Below are 23,455 nucleotides of genomic sequence, written 5' to 3' on the forward strand. Positions count from 1 at the left end.
TTTCCAAATCCAAAGCACTTTGAAATAGGAATCTCAGTAAAATATAAAAATAGATTTAAGGTGGTATTGCTCTTGCTCTTTTTTTTTTTTTTTAAGATTTTATTTTATTTATTTTCCAGAGACACAGAGAGCAAGCGAGCACAAGCAGGGGAAACATGGCAGGCAGAGGGAGAAGCAGACTCCCCACTGAGCAGGGAGCCCCATGCGGGACTCCATCCCAAGACTCTGGAACCATGACCTGAGACGAAGGCAGACACTTAACTGACTGAGCGACCCAGGCGCCCCATGGACCTGCACCCTTTATAGGAGACACGTGATTTTAACTGGTATACCTGGCCTGCAGCCGGAAGTACAAACAGTTGGTTTTAACATCCCCATCCCAGGGAAATGACAAGGAGGGACCGCAGCATGTGCCCCTGCTCACAGGAAGAACACGACCCAATATGGACACTGGCCTCTCGTTCTGCAGACACCGTAAAACCGAAGTATACAAACGAAATACCTACCGGGAGTCTCTGAGTTCAGGATCTACAGCGTGTAAATAATCTTGCCAAGATATAACTCACGTGTTCTCCTTGGCCACGTTCTAGAGGTGAGCGGTACATCCGGCAGCGAGAGAGGGATCCCTCGGAAAGCTCCAGTAGTCTCTAGAACACAGCAGGGCCTCATCCTTGGCTGATGTATGTAGCATTTTATCCCCTTGATTAAAAATAACAAATCTCTGGCTCAGGTATCAGGTGGGGAGGAACGTTATTTTCGCTCTTGGCGAACTCCTAAAGAGGCAATGTTGACTCACCTGCTCTGGAGGGAAGGGACAAGGGCATTTTCTGAAAGCCAGAGCTCAGCTTGGAGCGGTCCAGGCAGCCGGCAGGGACAGACGAGAAACATACGACCATCACAGTTCTGCCGAGGTTTGGAACCACCCAGCCAGCTGGGAGCTGCTGATCAAAACGGGGTGGTCCCCGAGAACACCTCCCTGGGGCTACTAGAACAGCCAGTTATAAACGACCAACATCCCTCTCGCTCGCCCGGTCGGAGCTCCGGAGCCCCAGCCGACAGCACTGCTCGCAGGGGGAGGCGATTGCGCTGGGCAGGGAAGGGGGAGGTCTCTAGAGAGGACCAAGGTCTTCCTTCTGCCGAAAGCTGCCAACACCTTTGCCTTAGCCTCTCCTGACCTTCAGCCCTCAGACTGCTGCCTTGACTTTTGAAGTTGGTGAGTATGAATTATCCGCTCCTGGGGACACTTAGACGGTGGTGGTCTGTTTGTGTTGGGGGGGATGGGGAGAGTGGCTGGAAAGAATTTGCCATCGTGGGTTTTCTGAGGACTTCAGCCTTCCCTTGTGTTCCCCTATATCTCATCCTGAGGGGTTGGTGCTCTGGCCTCCTGGGTCTCCCAGTGCTGGGATTGAGTAAGCTGGTCTAAGATTTATTCATGGGGATAGGAGTAGAGTCTTGGATAGGGACACAAGAAGTTCTCAAAACACCTGTGGGAGGGCGCCTTGGTGGCTCAGTGAGTTAAAGCCTCTGCCTTTGGCTCAGGTCATGATCCCAGGGTCTCTGGGATCGAGCCCCACATCTGGCTCTCTGCTCTGCTCAGAGGGGGAGCCTGCTTCCTCCTCTCTCTCTGCCTGCCTCTCTGCTACTTGTGATCTCTCTTTCTGTCAAAGAAATAAATAAAATATTTAAAAACAAAAAACAAGAACACCTGTGGGATTGCCAACAGAAGAAAAACTGGCTTCAGGGACAGAGAAGCACAGCATGGAGGAAGCAACGGAAGTTTGAACTAGAGGAACTGGGGGCCTTCAGGGTCTCAGTGGGGTCTGCTGCCCCTCCCCGCCCTGCATGCTAGCAGCTCACAGCAGGGAGGCCTTGGCTGCCCGAAGCCCCCACCACCACCACCACCCGACGCAACATGGGCTGGACCCACTGTGGCAGCATTAGCTAGATCTGGGCTCAGTAAATGTTCTTTAAAAAAAATAATAATTTGTAATTACACTACCTGATACATGAGCAGATTCTCTTTATAAAAATTTAAACATTAGGGACCAGGTTCAAGCCATGCATTTACATCTGTGTGTCTGTCTAACATACCCAGGGTCATTGCGTGTGGTGAGGGGTGGCTTGCTGGCACGGTATCATCACACACTTAGACACATGTATATGTAATGAGAGAAAACACAGAATCGTTCTGTGGGGGAAGGTTTACATAGACGGTATTACTCTGTAAATATAGTTTTGAGACTTGCTTTTTGGTGCCTAACAATGCCTTGGAATGCTTCCACGTCCGCGCATTAGGATTTCATTCCTCCGAACTGTGAATTTTTTAGGTGTTCTTCCCTCTCCCACATGTGCATTCATTCTCCTCTGGCTTGGTGGGTAGAGAGGACAGGATTTTATATTGTTTAGATACAAATATTTTATATTGCCTCAATCTCTCCCGAGTGTTCAGAGTGGCCAGACCTTGCCCTGCCCCTGGGGTCCGCGAGGCTGCCTGCGCCTGGTTTTGGAGGTGTCATTCACCCCCCTTTCCTGGTCTTTGCTTCATCAAGAAAGCGCTGGAACCTCTCCGTGTCTGCACGGCAGGCCTGGAAAGCCCAGGCCGGAGTCTACGGACAGGGGACAAAGAGGCAGTTGATGACGGTCAGTCGAGGAAACACAGTCCCCCTGTTTTGTTTCCCTGTACTTTTTACTTGCCCGCAGCCTGCCAACCAGGTCAGCTCTAGAAACACAGCGTGCCATTCTCCTCCCTTGGAGCCCGCACGGAGAGTGGTGGCAGCAAGTGCCAGCCAGGGTTTTGCCGGTGGTCAACTTTGTTTACCAGCTCTGGAGGTGTCTGTTTTATGAAGGTTTGCATGGGGCCTCTGGACTGGCCATTCGAAAGGATGAAAACCGCTTGGGAGCTTATACTTGTGAATTTTTTCAGATAAAGTTTAAAATCTCTGTATTCAGCCTTATATACTTTCTGATCGTGAAACTAATTAGATCCTAGAAGGGGCCCCCAAGAAAATAAACCCACAAACTTGCCAGTTTTACTGTAGTTAGCACTTTGGAAAACAAGACGGAGAAAATACTAAGATTTTTTTTTTTTTCTTTGGGGGTTAGGAAAAAAATCTTTGCTGATTTGGGGGGCCTCTTCTCTCAATATATTTAAAATGTAATAATATGTACATTTATAAACCTATGAATTAAGCATCAAGTTTAAAGACTCTTTGTACTTGAGTATGTCAAAACCCAGTATACATGCCAAATAAGTAGGAAATATTTGTAATAATGTAAATAAAGGTGAACTAGGGCATGAGCTTGGAGAAAATGGCTTATTTGAAAACTTTCTTTAAGATAGTTCTGTTGAAACTTAACTAGATTCTCTCTCTCTCCCCCCTCTCGTTTTGTGACGGATATCCTTAGAAGTCTTTTCTAGTTTTCTCCTTTTTTCCTTCTAGGGATGGAAAATAAAAGCCTTGGATTTGGCTAGTAAAATTAATTTATCTTAGCAGCACTTTTTTCATGTATTTTCATTTCTTTTTTTTTTTTTTTAAGATTTTATTTATTTATTTGGCAGACAGAGATCACAAGTAGGCAGAGAGCAGGCAGAGAGAGAGGAGGAGAGGAAGCAGGCTCCCTGCAGAGCAGACAGCCCAATGCGGGGCTCGATCCCAGGACCCTGGGATCATGACCTGAGCCGAAGGCAGCAGCTTTAACCCACTGAGCCACCCAGGTGCCCCTGTATTTTCATTTCTAACTAGTGTTTACCACTTTTGGTCCTTCCTTCTTTTCCTCTTCCCTACTCTTTCCGTATGGCTCCCTTTGTTCCCCTCCCCGAGCAGTGTCCACGACAGACTTTCTGAGGCTGCTCTCCCCTACCGTTCAGCTCTGAGTGCCAAGGCCCTCCGAGAAGCTTGGATTAGGCCTTTGATCCTTTCTTGTCTGCTCTCTCTGTTGATGCAAAGGAGTTCATGAAAGTTTGGTTCTTCCCCACGTCCAAATCACAGCGGCCACTGTTAAAAACTTCCAGCGTCTGGAATTTTCAATCTTTGGTGCTGGGGGTGGTGAGGTATTAAAGATGATGCTTTCTGTTCAGAAGAGTTATAGCAAGGCTTCTTGTGATTATTAAAAATTATATCTTTCCTTTCTTGAGAGTACCAGTGCCTACCTTGGCAATATTAAAACTTTCCAGCAGTCATAACTGGAAGAGCCCACCAGTGGCATATTTCTGAGAAATCAGGAAACACTAAAGTGGTGATTTTGATGCTGGGTGGTAATTACAAGCTGTTTTTGGTCTAGTTTTTCTAGGAAAGTCTAGGAAAGATTCCTTCACTACCATAAATAGCCTAGCAGATGGATTCTAATGGATGTGCTGTCTTTTGGAAAGATGGTATTCTGTAAAATTCTGTTGAGGATTTGTGGCTGATTTTCAAGGTGAAATGCTGCCTGATCATTTCTTCTCTCTGTGGAGTTGAGCGGCACATTGTTCATGCCAATGTTATTATTGTAAATGTACGTATGGAATTTAGGGCCACTTTTCTGGTCAAAAAATGCTCTGTAATTCTTATAAAAATAAATGTCACCACTCCTGGAACAGTAGGCTCTTTTTGCGTCATAGACTCTGGGCTCATGAGAAAGAGAAACTGCTGTTTTCTTTTGAATTAAATGATAGTCTTGAAGTTGGCTATTAGAAATAGAATATTTTTAAAAATTTAGGCTTACTGATTACAAAGGCTATGTTCCTGGTTGAGGAATCACTTAGAATACAGGTAGGTATGGATGGACATTTTTATCTTAAATAAATTGCTAACGAATCAAATCAGGATATTAAATGATACACCATGACCACTTGGGTTACTCAAAGAATGAAAGAATGGCATTGTATTAGAAAATGTAACTTACTACATTAGATTTGTAGATTGCAACATTGCTGGCCAATCATTGAGTAAGAGGCACAGGCACAGAGCTAGACTACATTTCCCAGCCTGCCCTGCAATTAGGTGTGATTCTGTGTCTGGCTTCTGATAAATGGAATGTAGCTGGGAATGATGTGTGCCACTTCCCACTCTGACCCATGACATTTTTCTGTACATTTACTCTCTATTCCTCCATCTGCTGGCTGGGTACAGAGAATCCTGCAGAGAATCTGCAGCTCTAAGGGACAGCTGTGGATGGCTGCATCAGAAGATGGAAGTGGTGAGTCCTTGAAGAATCAGTTGGAACCTCAAGAACATTTGCTCCTCTTCCTTCAGCTGCTAAAATTTGAGGACTGTTTGTTACAGCACTTAGCCTACCTCGACTAATACAGCAAACAGGCATTCAGTAAAATTTAGCACCTACTGCTAATTTGAAAAAAATCGTCAAAATGGAATTCATTACTAACTTGTTAAAAAAAGATCTATCTTCTACCAAATACCAGTGTTCTTAATGATGAAATGCTAGAGACATTCTTTTTTTTTTTTTTTTAAAGATTTTATTTATTTATTTGAGAGAGAGAGACAGTGAGAGAGAGCATGAGCGCAGAGAAGGTCAGAGGGAGAAGCAGACTCCCCATGGAGCTGGGAGCCCGATGTGGGATTCGATCCCGGGACTCCGGGATCATGACCTGAGCCGAAGGCAGTCGTCCAACCAACTGAGCCACCCAGGCATCCCCTAGAGACATTCTTATTAAAATAAATAAGACCAGGATGCCTTCCGCTACCACTATTAACAATGAGAGGTTCCCAATTTGAGCAAATAGATGAGAAATAAAATGACCATTACTTGAGATGAAAAGGTCATCTACATTGAAAATTCAGGAAAAATCAACTACAAAATTATTAGAGTGACTAGGAGACTTTCATAAAGTCACCCATTACAAGATAAATATTAAAAATCCATGTTTTCTACATGATATTTAAAAAGCAACTTATGTTATCTGGAAATATGCCTAAAAGAATCATGAAACAGGAAGATACTATTTAAAATAACAGGAATAGGGATGCCTGGCTAGCTCAGTGGGTTAAGCCACTGCCTTCGGCTCAGGTCATGATCCTAGGGTCCTGAGATAGAGTCCCGCATCAGGCTCCTTGCTTGGCAGGGAACCTGCTTCTTTTGCTGCCTCTGCCTGCCTCTCTGCCTACTTGTGATCTCTGTCAAATAAATAAAATCTTAAGTAACAGGAATAAAAATGCTCTGTGAAATTAAAAATATGAGAGCCCAAATGAAAATTCAGTAGAAATTTAGAAGATAAGTTTCAGAAATTTTCTTAGAGAACCAAAATTTAAGGAGATGGATAAACAGAGAGGAAAGGTGAGAAAATTAGAAGATCCACCTAGGATGTCCAGAATAGGATTAAAAGGGATTCCAATAGAAAAGGAAGCAGAAGGAAGGAAATTCTCTTTCTCTCTTTCTCTCTCTCTCACACACACACACAAAGGACATTTCACTGCATTGAATGTCTAAAATTAAAGCCCATATTTTATTCAGATTTGCTTAGTTTTTATCTACTGTACTTCTTTTCTAGGAAAGCACATTACATTTGGTCACCATGTTTCCCCAGGCATCTCTTGGCTGGGACAGTTTCTGACTTTACTTTTAGTGATCATGATCGCTTTGAGTACTGGTCAGGTATTTAGTAAAATGTCTGTTGAGATTTCTCTGCTTTCTTCACAACTAGACTGAGGTTATAGATTTGGGGGAGGAAGATCGCCAAGGTCAAGGGCCATTCTCATCAGGTCATAGGAAGCGCACCTACTCTCGTCATGCCCTCTACTGATGCTGACTCTGCCACCTGCCTCAGGTGGGGTTTTGTCCAGTTTCTCTAGCATGGAAGTTCATACTACACTGGCAGGGACAGTGTGCCCCACTGTCCCATTCCCTACCATGTTCTTTGGAAGGAAGCCGCTAACTATGGGCTGGCCAGACTTGAGTGAGGAGTTCTACTGCACCTCAAGGGTGAAATATTTACATCAGTCAGTTCAGGAACTACTTTGGAGCGTGACTGCTGGATCGCATGGGAAGACCAAGTCCAGCTGCGTTGAGAAACTGCCTGTTTTTGAGAGTGTCTATACCGTTTTGCATTCCCATTAGCTGTGGATGAGAGTTCCTATTGCTTAGCATCCTTACCAGAAATTGATATTGTCAGTTGTTTTTTGGCTTGTAACCATTCTGATAGGTGTAGTGGTGTCTCATTTTTCCTTTTGTGATATTTTTAAGTTACATGAGTTTAAGAAATCCATGCCTCATCCCCGAGGAGTACCTCTGGCTCTTTTCCCCGTCAGATGTTAGTGCCGATTCTTACTCATACACTGTTTTTGCATGCTTGTCTCTGTTTGACTATATGATGAACATCATATTTGAAAAAGTATTTGTAGAGTACAGAGAATAGCATTTTCTTCCTCCAGACAAGATTGCCATTTGCTTCTACCTATGACTAATCCAGAACTACCTTATTCTAATTCCAGAATAAGAGATTTTTCTAGACCATGCAGATAACTTGAAGCAGGGCTGCTGTCCCTACACTTCACACTTCCTTCCTTCAAAAGGATACATCCTTTCGAGGTCACAACTCTAAGTGGAGTGTGGTGTGTGGACACTCCTTCCCTTGAACCCCAGCCCTTGGACGCTGGCAATAACTGTTCAACCACTCAGCCACCTTTTCCACCCATTCCTTTAAATGCTCCCTGGGCTAAAGAAGCCCCAGTTGTGGGGGCTGGCAGGGTGAATTTCTTTCTTCTCCAAGGTCTTAGCCTGGCAATTCCTCACTATCCTATTTGTTTTTTAAAATGTTTTAATTTAGTATTGTTTTATTTACCACTGCTTTATCTCATCCTTCAGGTCTCCCACTGGCTTTAAAAAGTATGATAAATACGGCTGTATCACGTATACTCTGGGAAAAACGGTAACAAATGAAAAATTTGAGTCCCAACGTCTTTTCCAGTTTAAAGCTTTTGGCTAATTAGTAATGGAGCCCCTGATCTGAAAAGTTCTACCACTTCCTGGGTCAGGACCACTAAAAATAAACACAATACTCCACAATCTCTTATACAGAGAAAACTTTATTACTGGAAAGATCATATAATTTGTATGCAAAGTTAAAAAATGTGGAAAAGTTAATATTTACATTTTCCATACAGTACGTGATAATCTTTTTATGCTTAATAGAATGCTAAATAGAGGAAAAAACCAAAAGCCTCAGAAAATGTTGTTCAAGGTAGAACACTTAATTGGAAATAAAATTAAGAAAATTCTTCAATATTTTAAAGTATGTTTATCAGGACTACATTTTTTCCCCCATTTGATTGACACTAATAGTGCTAACACATTTTTTTTTTTTTTAAAGATTTTTATTTATTTATTTGACAGACAGAGATCACAAGTTGGCAGAGAGGCAGGCAGAGAGAGAGAGAGAGAGGAGGAAGCAGGCTCCCTGCTGAGCAGAGAGCCCGATGCGGGCCTCAATCCCAGGACCCTGAGATCATGACCCGAGCCGAAGGCAGAGGCTTTAACCCACTGAGCCACCCAGGCGCCCCACATTTTTTTTTTTAAGCACACTTTTAAATGTTTAGCAAAATCCTATTTCGGTACAGGAATGAATTCTACATAATGTCTGATGAAGATACTGTACAAGCTTTAGTATTCTAAACGTTAAAAAAGTTAAAAGTACAAGCAACTAAAAAAAAGTACAAGCAAGTATAAATGGTCATAAAAATACAATCTTGAGTGGTCATAAAACTTTTTTTTTTAAAAAGGAAATCAATTGCACTTGGCTTAATTTCTAAAAGAGTAATAACATTTCACCTAATCCTTCAGGACATATCATTTAAAAATGTAGAAGGATCAGAGAGCAGCATAATACAATCAACAGTGGACATTAAGCACCTCATTTTAGTGGCATAATAGATGTATGAAATTTCTAAAACAATAAGACTATAAAATTCACACAGGGAAGATGATAAAGTGGAATAAGTGGGTTTTTAAAGGTGAATTCCCATTATAAAACCTTCTGGTGTGTCAAATATTTTTCATACTATAAAAGTATTATTTTTCAATTTTCTTAGAAACTCAGTGTAAAAGCTACCAAAGTAGTGCTAAAATATCAGAATAACATGACAAAAATATTTGAATAGCTTTTCCAGGATTCCTAAAAAAAAAACAAAATTCAAATACATAGAAACTTATTTTCAAATGTATAAAAAAAAGACACAAAGTTTTAAATACTTTAGCAAAGTAATATCTTGATTTTAGACCATAAAAGTGAAAGAGCATATAGTACATTTTAAAATACTTTTAACAAGAGCAGAATCTTCATAAATAGAAAAGGAAGATTCCTCTCACTCCCTCCTCCCACACAACTTAAAAAAATATTATTAACCTGCACATTTCTGTTTCCTGGGTATACTGTCATCATGAACCTCTGTGCGAAATGTTTATTATACTCGGAATCTACTGTTTCCAGTGTAACAAGCGACGGTGTAGCTCTCAGTGCAAAAGAACGGGACAGTGATGTCGCTAAGACGGCACACTGTCCCCACCAGTGTAGTATGAACTCCCTTCTCTGCAACGGGCAGGCAACCTCACGTATCCGAGTGACTGCCACGGCCCTGCTCTTTCCTGCCCCCGGAAGCCGAGTGAACGAGCAGGGATGCGGAGCCTCTTGGGCTGCCCGGGTCCGAGGAACCTGGGGCCTGTGAGCTGCTGTTCTGCACTGGGCCAGGCTCGGGGACGTCACTTTTTGGAGAGAGCCTAGGTAAAAAGACGAAAGGTGACATATTACAGACCAAAGCGCAGATGTGATGCCAAATGTCCTTACAGCTGCCATCCACTTTTCATGAATTTTTTCATAATTAACTAAAACTCTTTATGTGTACCATGACACCTCAAAGTGCAAATACTTTCTTTTCAAATACAGTTCTTGCTAACTTCAGAAATTGCATAAAGCACCACCCATGCGTGGGCTGAGCACACTGTAGCATCGGGAATACAGTTAATAAGACAGAATTCCGGCCCTTGCTTTAGCAAATATTTTATTCATTTCCCACCAAGGCTGAGACATTTTAATTCCAACACAATGATGAATCAGACCTCAGCTCTGAGGTTTTACAAATTGAGGGTTTACAAATCTAGTGGAGGTTTTTTTTTAAATTAAAAATTTTTTATTAACATATAATGTATTATTAGCCCCAGGGCTACAGGTCTGTGAATCGCCAGGTTTACACACTTCATCGCACTCAACATAGCACATATCCTCCCCAATGTCCATAACCCCACCACCCCCTCCCTACTCACCTCCCCCCAGCAACCCTCAGTTTGTTCTGTGAGATTAAGAGTCTCTTATGGTTTGTCTCCCCCCGCCCCCGATCCCATTTTAAAGGCACATATCTAATTAGAAACAGCAAAAGCTGTTACGGGAACACAAAGAAGTGCATCTGATTTAGTTTGGGAGGAGGGTGGCAAGACAACCTTGAGACCTAAAAGTACTTAGCTATTGGCATTCTGGTTAATTCGATATTTACCTGTGTCTGGATCACCTATGACCATTTGGAAAAATTCATTAACGATAATGTCAATATCCTTTCATGTTCAGAAAGTAAAAAACATAATCATCTTCATATAAAATGACAAATACCTTTTAGTACTATGATACAGTAGCAATTCAACTCAATAGCCTGTATCTCAAAAGGCTCCTAAACATTTACCAAATATACATGCAACACTTAACAACGGCCACGGAAAAGAACATCACACTCCTATGCAAACAACATTCATGAAGGCTCTTTTCCAAGCTAAGAACTGAACTACCAAATAGCATATTTACAGGCTGGACCCAAACTTCTTATACCCAAACTTCCTTGGATTAAATATATGGACACATGTCATCTCCTAGCACATTTTCTTTCCAGAAGTGCTATGCTTTAATAAAAAATGCATAATGCAATATTCAAAGCAGTCCCGATTTAACAGAACAAAATCGGAGCTTACCTTCCTTCACTCCTTGTACTTTCTGAAACGCTGATCTTATCTGTCCCGTTGCCTGCCCGGCCCTTCCTGTCGGCCTGTTCCCCACAGAGTTTGGAGCTGGATGCTGCTGGGGAGGCCGGCTCCCCACAGTCGTGTTCTCTGGATCCGGGGGTGCTCGCTCCGTCTGCTCTCACCTCTCTTACTGATGTTTCTGGGGAGGTTGGTATTTCTGTCAAAGTTTCTTGTCCTAAGTAATCATGGTTAGTGATAGCCACTGAGGAAGTGCCGTGATTGGCGGTAGCGCCTGTGCTGGTTCCCATGGATTTGGAAATGACCTTCAGCTTATGCGAACTGGGCTTGTAGTGCTTCTTTTTGTGTTTGACTTTAGAATTGTGCTTTAAGAAGAACTCACATGACTCCTGTAGAACTCTTCGACTTTCACTGATTGGACTGTAAGAGAAACCAAGGAGCGGGCTTACTAGGTAAATGTTAAGTGCTATTGAGAAGCCAAAAAGCAGGGGGACAAAAAAGAAAGAAAGAAAAAGAAGCCAAAGAGCATATATCTTATACTTATACTAAAATCTTTAGTTGAACAGGTTAAAAGTTCTAAATGACTTATACTTATGAAATCTGGGATTACAGATACTATGAGCTATAAGTAGATTGCCATGACTTGAAATCTTTTTTGCATACACTGTTAGATGCCTTTGTCGGCATAAGTAGATTGGTAAAAAATTAGAGAGGCTAAACCTAAGGAGGAAGACAAGGAAACTCAAAGCAGCATACCGTAGGGGATAATCTATTTATCACATGTAAATACATCAATATAAAAGTAAACCAAAAAAGAAAGGATGTAGAATGGTTGTTGTTAAATTTAATTGTTTGCTTTCTAACATTAAAGTTAGCAAATTATACTGAACTGTGGTGTATATAAATATGGAGTAGATATGTAATAATTGCAAAAAATTAAAGTCCAGTTAAATGCAATTCTTCAGTCAGGCTCCCTGCTCAGTGGGGAACCTGCGTCTCCCTCGGCTTGTGTGCTCTCTCCCTCTCTCTGTCAAATAAATAAGTAAAATCTTAAAAAAAATGCAATTCTTCAGACTTTAAAAACTTAGAAAAGATCTATAGTTCTGAACTTTTACCACAAAAAAGTTTATTAATCAAACCAATAGGGAATAGTTTAAAAACCTATGCTACATTGTTGGCTGTATAGAGCATATAATGTATATAATTAACCAAAATGAACTATTTACTTGTAAATCGACTATATTGTTATAAAATACTACATAAGCTTAAAATTTTACCATCTTAGGGCAAATAAGTTGCCCTAAGCCATTTTAAGCCAGCACTATGTGTGATAAAACTTAAAGGTAGTAAACGATCATATAATATATTTGAATCATAGTCTATAATTTTCCTTACATATATTTGATCCCATTTAATCTTTTATCATTGATAAAATTTAAAATGCTGCATCTGAACTAATGAATCCAGTGATAGCAGTAATAATATTAAATATAAGCTGTGTAAAGAAAATGCACACTTAACAAATCTTTCTTTCATATTTCAATAGAATAGTATAGGTCAGAGTCTATTTTAATGAATGCCAAACAGAATAAAGTATATTTCTCCAGGAAAAAGATTTCCAAATTTGATATAACAGTTGGCATAATGAAACTCTGGCACAATAATGACTTGAATAGTTCCTTGGTATTTGTTCTATTTAATTTAAAACAACATCAGATAATTCAGTAGCTTCTTACTCTCTCTTACGATTTCGTTTAAAAAACCCAGCCCATTCCGTGCATGTCTTTTTGCTTCCAACCCAGAAGACAGCAGAGATGCCAACAATTAATGTCATCAGATATTTTATCATAAATAAAGCCAATTCTGGTCGAGTTTCTGTTTTTGCCTACAAAAAAACAGTGAATAATAAAAATTTCAGTGATACATTTTAAGTGGAAAGAAGTCTATACCATCAATGTAAAACTTGAACAGAAAGTATAAATTTTCAGTCTGTTGTATTATAAAATGTTTGACATAGTGCACTATAATGAACAGTGCTGCTTTAATATTCTTTACTAAAGTTCCGAATGAAGAACTTATCTGCATATCAAAATACATAGCTAGAAAAGGAAAACACTTAAATATATTTAGGAAGAATATCCTAAATCTTGACTTGATTTCCCAGCATCTTTTCTCTATAAGTATTGCAGCCTCTTATAATTGCCAAAATATCTGGCTTTGAGTATTCATCTATTTGCCATCTACTAAAATCTACCAAAAAATTGCATTTAAATTCAGTGGAACAACATAGTATTTTAGAGTCCTTATGCATTGTTGTTTATGTTTTAAAAAATTTGGTTGGTCAGGGTGAAAGAAGTATCAATTCCATATAGTAAAATAAGTTCTGTTTTTATAAGCATAGATGAAACAAAAACATTATAAGATGACACGATCAAATTAAATAAACCCAAATAAGGTTTCCCTGCACTAAGTGAAGAATTAAAAACAACTCCCACTTCAGCAGAAGTTGACAGACCTCTTCTTGTTTCTGTTCCTCATTATTATTTATTTGCCTTTGCAACCGAATTTAATTTTTGTTAAAAGAATAGCTAAAGGAGGCACTTTAACTATCGTAACCAAAGTCTAAACTTGAGGCAAGAACTCAAGGCCTGACCTCAGCTTCAGCTAATGCCCAATCTTTCCCTCTATCTACTGGATTTTCTTATGGAAAATCTAATGTCATGTTCATGACTATTTCAAGTGTATATCAAGGGAACGTCCACTGTGTTAAAGTTAAATAATGAACTAATACAGGGGTCCCTGGGTGGCTCAGTTGGTTAAGCATTTGCCTTCAGCTCAGGTGATGATCTCAGGGTTCTGGGATTGAGCCCCGTGTTGAGTTCTCTGCTCAATCTGCTTCTCCCTGTCCATCTCCCCATCCCCACAGGCTCAGGTAATCTCTCTCTCTCTCTCTCAAATAAATAAAATCTTTAAAAAGGATAGCAAACTAATACAAATGCTCTTTACCTGGTAAGGGCACGGGATGTGGTACTGACGACAGTGGTCGGAGACCCAAGTTATCTCCCAGGTGACCCTGTTCACTTGCTCATAGACGTAACACCCCAGAAGTATCACGAGGGGCACAAGATACAGGCCACTAAAGACTCCAATTCGAATCATAAATTTCTTTAGTTTCTCCTGGTTCCGGCCATCATGTTGTATAACTTGCCGAACGTGATTTAAGGAAATAATGCCAGCTAGAAGAAGAGACAGCCCGACAAACACACAAAGGCACAGAGGCAGGAGCACGAAGTAGCGAGACGCATCCAGGTCATAAAGGCCGACGAAGCAAACACCGCTAATGTTGTCTCCTTCGACTTTGTTCATAGCAAGAAGCATAACAGTCAGAAAACCCGGTATCCCCCATGCCACGGCATGAAACCACACCGCTTTTTGTTCAATGGCTTCACAACTCCATTTTCGTCCTGCCGCTAGGAACCACGTAATGGTAAGAATCACCCACCACACCGTGCCGGCCATTGTGAAAAAATACAAAAACATAAACAGAACCGTGCAAGCCTTATTCTGAGAGCCCAGAACTACCGTGTCCCCGAGCTCTAGCTTCTCATCTGCCTTGTTGCAGGCTGTGCGGTCGCCTAACAAGAATCCGATGAAGTACATCAGGGACACGATGCTGTAGCAGACAGAGTAATATATAATTGGTCTTTCTGGGTATCTGAATCTTTTAACATCGATTAAGAAAGTAAGGAATGTGAACAGAGTTGCACAGAGACAAAATATTGAAACTATCCCGATAAAACTTTTTGCAAACTCTAGCTCATCACTTTTAAAATACATGTTAGGGCATGGAGGTGCACACTGGTCAATTCCCAGAAACTTATAGCCTTGTCCCCCAGAAGTCTTCAGATGCCTGGGACACCAAAATCCAATGTCTCTTTGAACTTCCTCTGTTTTCTTCTGAGGACCAAGAAACTGTGTGTGTGGATCAAAAGTTACAGGAACGGTCTCATCACAGTACTGCAATCTGTAGAGATTATAAAAATCGAAGGCAACATTTTTACTGATTCACTGTTTTAATGCTATGCTTTCCAGCTATAAAGTACTACATTATGCATTCATAATTGATGGGAAGACATACAACCTGGATAGATTAAAGGTTAGAGCTTTGAAATTAACTGAACACTAGTAGTTGTTAGTGAGGCCCCAATACACTAACATATATTTAATACAAGGCAAGTGAATATGAACATTTCCTTACTCAGAAAATGATCAATGAATAATTTTTATTTTGTAAATTTTTAAAGTAAACTTTATACCCTAGGTGGGGCTTGAACTCAGGATCATGCTCCACTGCCTGAGCCAGCCAGGTGCCCCAATTAATAATTTTTAAATAATTTCTGCTTCCAAGAATAAATATTTAAGAAAGAGTTTATCCTAAAAAGAAAAGAAAAGAAAAGAAAAAGAATTTTTCTTAATTAGTAGTCTCCAGACAAAAAAGTGTTGGCTTGTCTGTTTACAGCATTAGAAAAGTCTTGGGGAAGTTCACTTGTATTCTAATGCCCACAAGCAAAGTAGCTCAACCATATGACAAGGTTTTGTCAGTTAAAATTGGCTGAAATGACACCCTTCCCCTCCCTGGATTGAGTTCAGGTGATCTCTACATTCTTAAAGGCAAGAAGATCACCAAGAAGTAGACTAGGGACCAGCTTAATTAATCACTATCCTGTTTCAGTTTGGCTGGGTCTTTTTAATTTAATTGAGTTGACATACAATATTATATGAGTTTTAGGTGCACAACATAGTGATTTGACATTTATATACATTGAGAAAAGGTCACCATAGTAAATCTAATCACCATCTGTCACAAAATTAATACAATGTTATTGGCTACATTGTCCATGCTGTACATTATATCCCAAAGACACGTTTATTTTGTAACTGGAAGTCTCTACTCCTTGTCTCCCTTGTTTACGGTAGACTGGAGTGATATACACAGATACATTTTCTTTTTTTTTTTTTTTTTTAAGATTTTATTTATTTATTTGACAGAGAGAGATCACAAGTAGGCAGAGAGGGAGGCAGAGAGAGAGAAGGAAGCAGGCTCCCTGCTGAGCAGAGAGTCCGATGCGGGGCTCGATCCCAGGACTCTGAGATCATGACCTGAGCCGAAGGCAGCGGCTTAACCCACTGAGCCACCCAGGCACCCCCACAGATACATTTTCTATTTTGTTAAAAAGTTTATTGCTCAGTTGAGTTTCTACACACCAGTGTTAATTTGGAGGATCTATATGGTATAAAAATTAGCGGGAGTTTGGGGCGCCTGGGTGGCTCAGTGGGTTAAAGCCTCTGCCTTCGGCTCAGGTCATGATCCCAGGGTCCCAGGATCGAGCCCCACATTGGACTCTCTGCTCGGCAGGCAGCCTGCTTCTTTCTCTCTCTGCCTGCCTCTCTGCCTACTTGTGATCTCTGTCTGTCAAATAAATAAATAAAATCTTTTAAAAAAAATTAGCGGGAGTTTTGGGGCACTTGGGTGGCTCAGTTGGTTAAATGTTTGATTTGGGCTCAGATCATGATCTTGGGGTCCTGGGACTGAGACCCACGTTGGGCTCTCTGCTCATGGGGTAGTCTGCTTGGCTTTCTCCCTCTTCCTCTATCCCTCCCACTTGTACTCTCTCTCTCTCAAATAAAATCTTTAAAAAAGTAAAAATAAATTAGTGGGAGTTTCTAAGAAGAAAACTACTTATTTATTTATTTATAAGATTTTATTTTTAAGTAATCTCTACACATCCAATGTGGGACCTGAACAGTAGAGATCAGTTGGGACCCCTTTCTGGTCCTATTCTCCTTTCTCTCTCCCCAGAAATACTCATTACCACAAATTCAGTTTTTATTCTCCTTCTGCATTTGAAAAAATTTTTACTCTGTGATTTTTTCTAACCATAATGTTATATAATATTGTTTTACAGGTTTTGAATTTTATATAAATGACATCATACTATATATTATCCTGTAGCATCCTTTTTTTTACTTAACACTATAATTTTTAGATTTATCCATGTGTACAGATGTGGATCAACTACATTAATTTTATCTACTGTATCACAGTACTCTAGTGTATAAGTACATCACAATTTACTATTCATTCTTCTACAATGGAGTTTCACATTTCCCCTTTTTTAAAAAAAATTTAGGAATAATGTGGCAATCGGTATTCTCATGTGTGATTCCTTATTTGTGTAAAAGCTCCTGTAGAAGGGTATTGCCTAGAATGTAAGGTATGGGTATCCTCAACTTTATTATATGTTATCAGTTGTTCCTGGAAACAATTATCCACCGGAAGTATTTGACTTTCACAAACCTTCTATAATCTAGTCTACAGATAAAGACACAAAAAGATAGATACAGCATCTTCCCAGCTTTATCATGTGAAGTCTCATTATATCAGTAGACTGTTTCAAATTACAATCCCCCAATGTCTAGCGAATAGGAGACAAAAGTAATGAGTCAAGGTCAATGTACAAATGGGCAGTGAATTGAAAATAAGTTCATTTCCCCCCAGTTTGGGTCAAAAGCACCCTTACATCTTCTCAGAGAACTTTGTACTTCTCCTTTGTTGTCTCTAGCATGGTTATAATTTTACATTTATTATTATAATTATTTTATTACTATCTGTTCCTCCTACCCCACAGTAAATTCCCACTGGAAATCTGTTTTTGTTCACCATTGTGCCCAAAACACTACACCACAGTGGCTGGCAAATGTTAAGTGTGCAATAAACATTTGTTGAATTAAATAACGAGAGCCGGTCACAAACATTCTGGAAAACTAAAACCAACATTAAGAGATCACTGGTAGCTTTCAGTTGAAAACATAATTTACCTGTCACATTCAAGTTCCTCAGGCCATCGCATACCAAAAGTATCAATTAATTTTTTGCAATCAGAATATACTTTCTCACAAAAGTTACGACAAGGTGGAACCACATTAATTTGTTCCGTGCAAGCTGGTACAAAAGCTTTGCAAAGGAAAGTTTCGATGTTTGGTGAGCATTCCAAATTTGCCAGAGGAAGAAAAGGCTATTAAGAAAAACAGCAAGATAAGGTTAGAAAACATTTTAATAACAAATGAATGGAACTTATTCACTATTTAAAGTATATACCTTCTCACTTATACTCTAAAAGAATATCTCATTGTCAATACAGTCAAAATTTTTTTCACTTTTATTAATTTATTATTTTTAAACTAATCTCTATGCCCAACATGGAGTTTGAACTCATGACCCTGAGATCAAGAGTAATTTTCTCTATTGTCTGAGCCATCCAGGTGCCCCTCAATACAATGAAATTTTAAGGAGATAATTTCAGTTAGTCTGTTAGACTTATGAACCCTTCATATGTAATAGAATATTATTATTTTATTAAATTACATATTTTTAAAGAAGACATGCTAAATCAAATCAAAAGCATGAGTTGACTGCTAGGTAAAATAACTTATGCAAATATTAAATTTATAAGTACATAAAGGAATACCCTAACATTGTACTGAGTATTCTAGAGAATGAAGGAATGTCTGAGGCAGAGGAGCAGCATGAAAAAGGCATGAGGATCACTAAACCCTTATCCATGCAGGGCAAGCTTAGTGTGGCTTGAATATAAGGTCAAAGAGGTGGTGTTAAGGGCAGAGTAGAGAGAGCTGAGATTGGTGAGGTATGCAAGGCTTGATCCTGGAGAACAGGAATGGCATGCTAAGTTGTCTGGATTTTGGAAATCAAGGAATGAATACTACTGGAGAGTTTTAAAAGCAGGAAGTATCTCTAGAGTCTGACAGCTGAGCTGGAATGTTAGTCCCCCACTTCCAGGCTGTGTAACTTTGTCTAGTTAACTTTTCTTTGCCACAGTTTCTTCAACTGTAAAACGGCAATGATAATACTACCTGTTGCATAAAACTGTTATGAGTATGGAGTTAATAAATGTAAAGCTCTTCAAACAGAGTCTGGCATGTAGTAGGCACTCAATAAACATTATTGTGATGATTATACTTCAGAAAAGGCACATGGGTTCTGGATAAACCTGGCACATTAACCACATATGTTTACCCCCTTTCCTCTTATAATAAAGAAAAAAAAAAGCCACTAACCAATTATAAGTGAACAGAAGAGACTACATTAGCATATATGACTTTTCCAATGATAAAAACAACAAAAAAGAAAGCCCCAGCCTTCCCAATATGGAGAGCCATTAGAGGAGTGGAAAGTGACTTAATGGGACATGAGGTGTACTTTGAAGCAGGAGTGGAGGAATTGAGATGACAATGAGCTCATGTGCTCTAAATAATCCAAGAGTCTCAGTTTGTTGAGGTACTAAGTAGCACAAAAGTCTATCCTCACCCCTACTCCAGTCCAGATGACTACTGCATTCTACCAGCCTTGTTTCTGGAAGAAACAGAGCTGGAAATGTTCTGCACTTGGGGCATCAAGCACAGGGCAGAGATAATGCACAAACTGAAAAGCAGGGGGCTATAACAGTCAACCTACAGAAATATGAAGCCCTCATCTTCCTGTTCTTCTTCTGTTCAGGCATATACCTACCATCCCCATTCTTTGAAAAAACTCAACAGTCTTGAAGAGCTCTACACACTGACAGTGAAAAAGACAGTTGACCTTGAGCTAACCCTACTATGAAGCCCACCAGTAACAAGCCCCATTCTTGCACACAGAGCTTTTTAGTGCCCCACACAAATAAAAATGGGCAGCCAAGGATCATCAGATGTCTGAAGAAAGCCTCGCACATCAAAGAGAGAAAAAATGTTTCATAAGAAGGGCAGGATCCACTGTGTGAAATGTTATTAAGAATTTAGTAGGATGAGAGACCAAAACAAGCAAGCAGATAATTGAATATTTGGAGGAAACAGATTATGCAGGGAACAAAAGAAAATGAATCACAGAACAAATAAAAACCTTAATATCTTAAATTGCATTCATTTAAAAGGAATAGGTGCTATATAAAATTGAAATAGTAAGATGGCTCAAATTAAAAAACAACAAAAACACTCTATAGAAGGATTAGAAGATAAAGCTGAGGGAAGAGATGGACAGTTAGAAAATCCTCCCAATTAGAGGATCAGTCCAAGTGTCCAACACATGACTAAAGGAGTTCCAGAAATTAGAGGTAAAATGGGGTATGGATGATAATCGAATAAAGAATATAAGAACATTTTTCAGAACAGAAATGTACTAGTTTACTAACTGAAAACCTAGTATCACACTGTAATCTTATTACTAAAACATTTTTGGGCTTAACCTTTAGTCAATTTTCCTTTCTTTTCTAAGATTTATTTATTTATTTGAGAGAGTGTGAGGAGGGGGAAAGGCAGAGGGAGAGAGGGAGTCTGAAGCAGACTCCGTGCTGAGCACGGAGCCAAATGTGGGGCTCAATCTCATGGCTCTGGGATCATGACCTGAGCTGAAATCAAGAGTTGGACGCTTAACCAACTGTGCCACCCAGGTGCCTCCAGTCAATTTTATTTCACAGAGATCTCTCTCATATTCTCCTCTCTTCCAACCCCCCAATTCCAAACCCTATGCTACAGTGATTATCCCATCAGACAAACTTGTTCTATTATCTCCCACCATAAACAAAACAAAACAAAACAAAACAATATCATCTTTCCTTGACTTTACATCCCAATCCCCATCCAGCCATTATTCCATTTTTCTGTTCCCTTTTAGAGAAAAACTCCTCAAAACAGTTGTCTTTACTTTCTTGAATTCTGCTCTTCCCACTCCCTCTTGAGCCTTCCTTCAACCGTCCTCATACTTCAGTGAAACAGCTTGTCAGAGCCACCAATAAACTCCACATTGTCAAATCCAGTAAGTCAGTTCTAAGTCCGCATCCTACTAAATTCTTAATAACATTTTACACAGTGGATCCTGCCCTCCTCATGAAACTTTTTTTTTTTCAATTGGCTTATAGAATATGAATTCTCCTGGATTTCTACCTATCTCATTGCTGTTCTTTTTTTTGATTCTCTTCTACTTCCCAATTCTACATACTGGAGTACTCGGGAGTTCCATCCTCAGATTTCTACCTTATCTATACTCACTCCCAGGAGAAACTCATCCAGAACCATGGAATTAAATACCAACTGTACACGAAGATTCCTAAAGTCATCTCCAGCCCCATCTCTCCTGTGAACCCTCTATTTGATGACCACCTGCCCCTGGAGAATTCCAATAAACTGTCAACATGCATCTCAAACCCAGTATGTTCAAAACACAACTCAATCCCACAGCATCCTATCTCCCAAAGAATCCCTCCATCTTCCCCATCTCAGGTAGTGCCACCATTCACCAAGTTGCTCTGACCAAGAATCCAAAGACTCACCTTTTACTCCTCTCTGTCTCTCACCCCATATCTGATCCAGCAGCAAATCCTATTGGTTCCCCTGAAGATTGATTTCAAATCTGACCATTTCTCACTATTACTAAGTTACTATGCCTAAGCCACTAAATCTTTCACCTAGACTATTGAAATAGTTTCCTAATGGTCTCACTACTTAACACTCTCGCAAATCAGACAGTCCATTTCCATTCAGTCCACCTTCCAACCAATGTGATTCTTTAAAATGTAAGCTTGTCCTTGTTAAAAAGACTCCATTAGAATAAATTCTAGAGTTCTTATCAAGTCCTATGAGGCCGCAGATTTCCTGGCCCCTGGCCACTTTCCGACCACCCTTTCCCTCATTTCCTACCATGCTTTCTCTTATTCACTCCAATGCCACTAAATTGGCATTTTGCTTCTCATAATTCCATGTGTATTTCTGCTTCAGAATCTTTGTATTTGCTGTTCCCTTTACCTAGAACACTCTTCCTCCACACAGTCACATGGCTTGTGTCCTCATTCATTTGGGTCTCTGCAAAACTGTCACTTCAGAGAAGCATTCCCTGCCCACCCTATGTAAAAAAATGTCTTTCCATTCTCTGTTCCATTGTTCTGATTTGTGTTTCTTTGTAGTCCTTACCACTATGTATCTAGTCCAGAAAGCAATCAGGGCAAATATACGAGGACAGATAGCTGAAGGAAGAATGAATGCCTCAAGGGAATGGCACTGGGGGACTGGAACTGACAGATTATATGGTATTTTAAGCATCTGGAAAAATTGCTGTTAGATGTCTAAAAGTCTAGGACATCAAGAAAAAAAAAACTAGCTATAGGTACATAAAAAACAAGCAAATAAGGGAAAATGTAGTTATTGTGTTAACCAAGAGGGAAGGTATTAAAGAAATACATTCAATCAAAGCAAACTACTCGACTCAGTAATGTACAATATTTAATGTTCCTAGTAATGCTAGCACTGGAGATTGATTGATTTAACCAAGAATTATATTAGAACACTGGGAAGAGAAGAAAAAATGGTAGAGTAAGACAAATCAATAATCAACTACCATATAGAATAAACAGAGACTGCCAGAAGTTCTAAATGGACGAATCAATAAGCAACAGACTAAGCATATTAGAACATGGCCTGTGTATCGGAAGAGCCCTGAAGGAGTTCAAAGTGTCTGTCTTTGGGGAGGACGATGGGGATGGGGATAGAGAAGAGTGGGCAGGAACTCCTGTTTTTCCGTTAAAAGCCTTTAATAGTGAGGGTTTTCTTCCAGCTTCATTTAGGTATAATTGACATATAATAAATTGAACATGTATAAAGTGTAAACTTTGATGGGTTTTGAAACCATTACCAGAATCAACAAAATAAATATATCCATTACCACAAAAGTATTCTCTTGCCTCTTTGTAATCCCTCCCTCCTATCTCCCCTCTCACTCCCTACCACAAGCCAAAAAACCTCCCCTGGCAATCACTGATATGCTTTCTGTCATTACAGAGTGGTATTTTCTAGGTTTTACATAAATGAAATCATACAGCATATATTCTTTTTTGTCTGGCTTCTTTCACTTGGCATCATTATTTTGAAATTCATCCATGTTGTTCCATGCCTCAGCAGTTCCTTCTTTTTAATTGCTAAGTAGTAATCCATCGTGTGATTAAACCATAATTTGTTTATCAGTTCACCTGTTGATGGGTGATTTGAAGTGCCCATAGGACATGTGAGTGTGGATATCTACTAGCAGACAGTTAAATAAATAGGGCTCTGCAAGTGACAGACTTTAGGTAAAGGACATGGATTTGGAAGCCATCATTATAAAAATGGTAACTGAAATATCTGAATCAAATTTCCCAATGAGAATATATAGAGTAAGAGAAGATGAAAATTCTGATTCAAGAGGAATGCACTGAACTTCATATTATCATCCTCTTCTTCTCCAAATACCATTGAAATGGGAAAAAAGTTCTAAGGAGAAAAAAGAAAATCTATAGCTCTACAAAAAACTAGGAAAACTCTTATCAATGAACTATAAACACTGAGACATTTCTGAAAGATAAAAAGGAATTGAGGGGCACCTGGGTGACTCAGTGGGTTAAAGCCTCTGCTTTCAGCTCAG

At 39.8% G+C, this 23,455-nt stretch overlaps 1 protein-coding gene across 2 annotated transcripts in view; it reads right to left on the bottom strand.

Moving 5' to 3' along the window:
* Nucleotides 1-8,499: 8,499 nt before the first annotated feature.
* Nucleotides 8,500-23,455, bottom strand: part of FZD6 (frizzled class receptor 6) — a 37,342-nt gene continuing 22,386 nt past the window's right edge. For both annotated transcript variants that reach the window (XM_082719326.1, XM_082719325.1), the window contains exons 3-7: nucleotides 17,833-18,029; nucleotides 13,960-14,977; nucleotides 12,690-12,838; nucleotides 10,945-11,373; nucleotides 8,500-9,708 (exon numbers count right to left, since the gene is read on the bottom strand). In XM_082719326.1, coding sequence (XP_082575452.1) covers nucleotides 9,540-9,708; nucleotides 10,945-11,373; nucleotides 12,690-12,838; nucleotides 13,960-14,977; nucleotides 17,833-18,029 — 1,962 coding nt within the window. In that variant the 3' untranslated portion in view covers nucleotides 8,500-9,539. The remainder of the gene's footprint in view (nucleotides 9,709-10,944; nucleotides 11,374-12,689; nucleotides 12,839-13,959; nucleotides 14,978-17,832; nucleotides 18,030-23,455) is intronic.

Source organism: Mustela nivalis (genome assembly GCF_964662115.1).
Source record: "Mustela nivalis genome assembly, chromosome: 2".
Lineage (NCBI taxonomy): Eukaryota > Metazoa > Chordata > Mammalia > Carnivora > Mustelidae > Mustela > Mustela nivalis.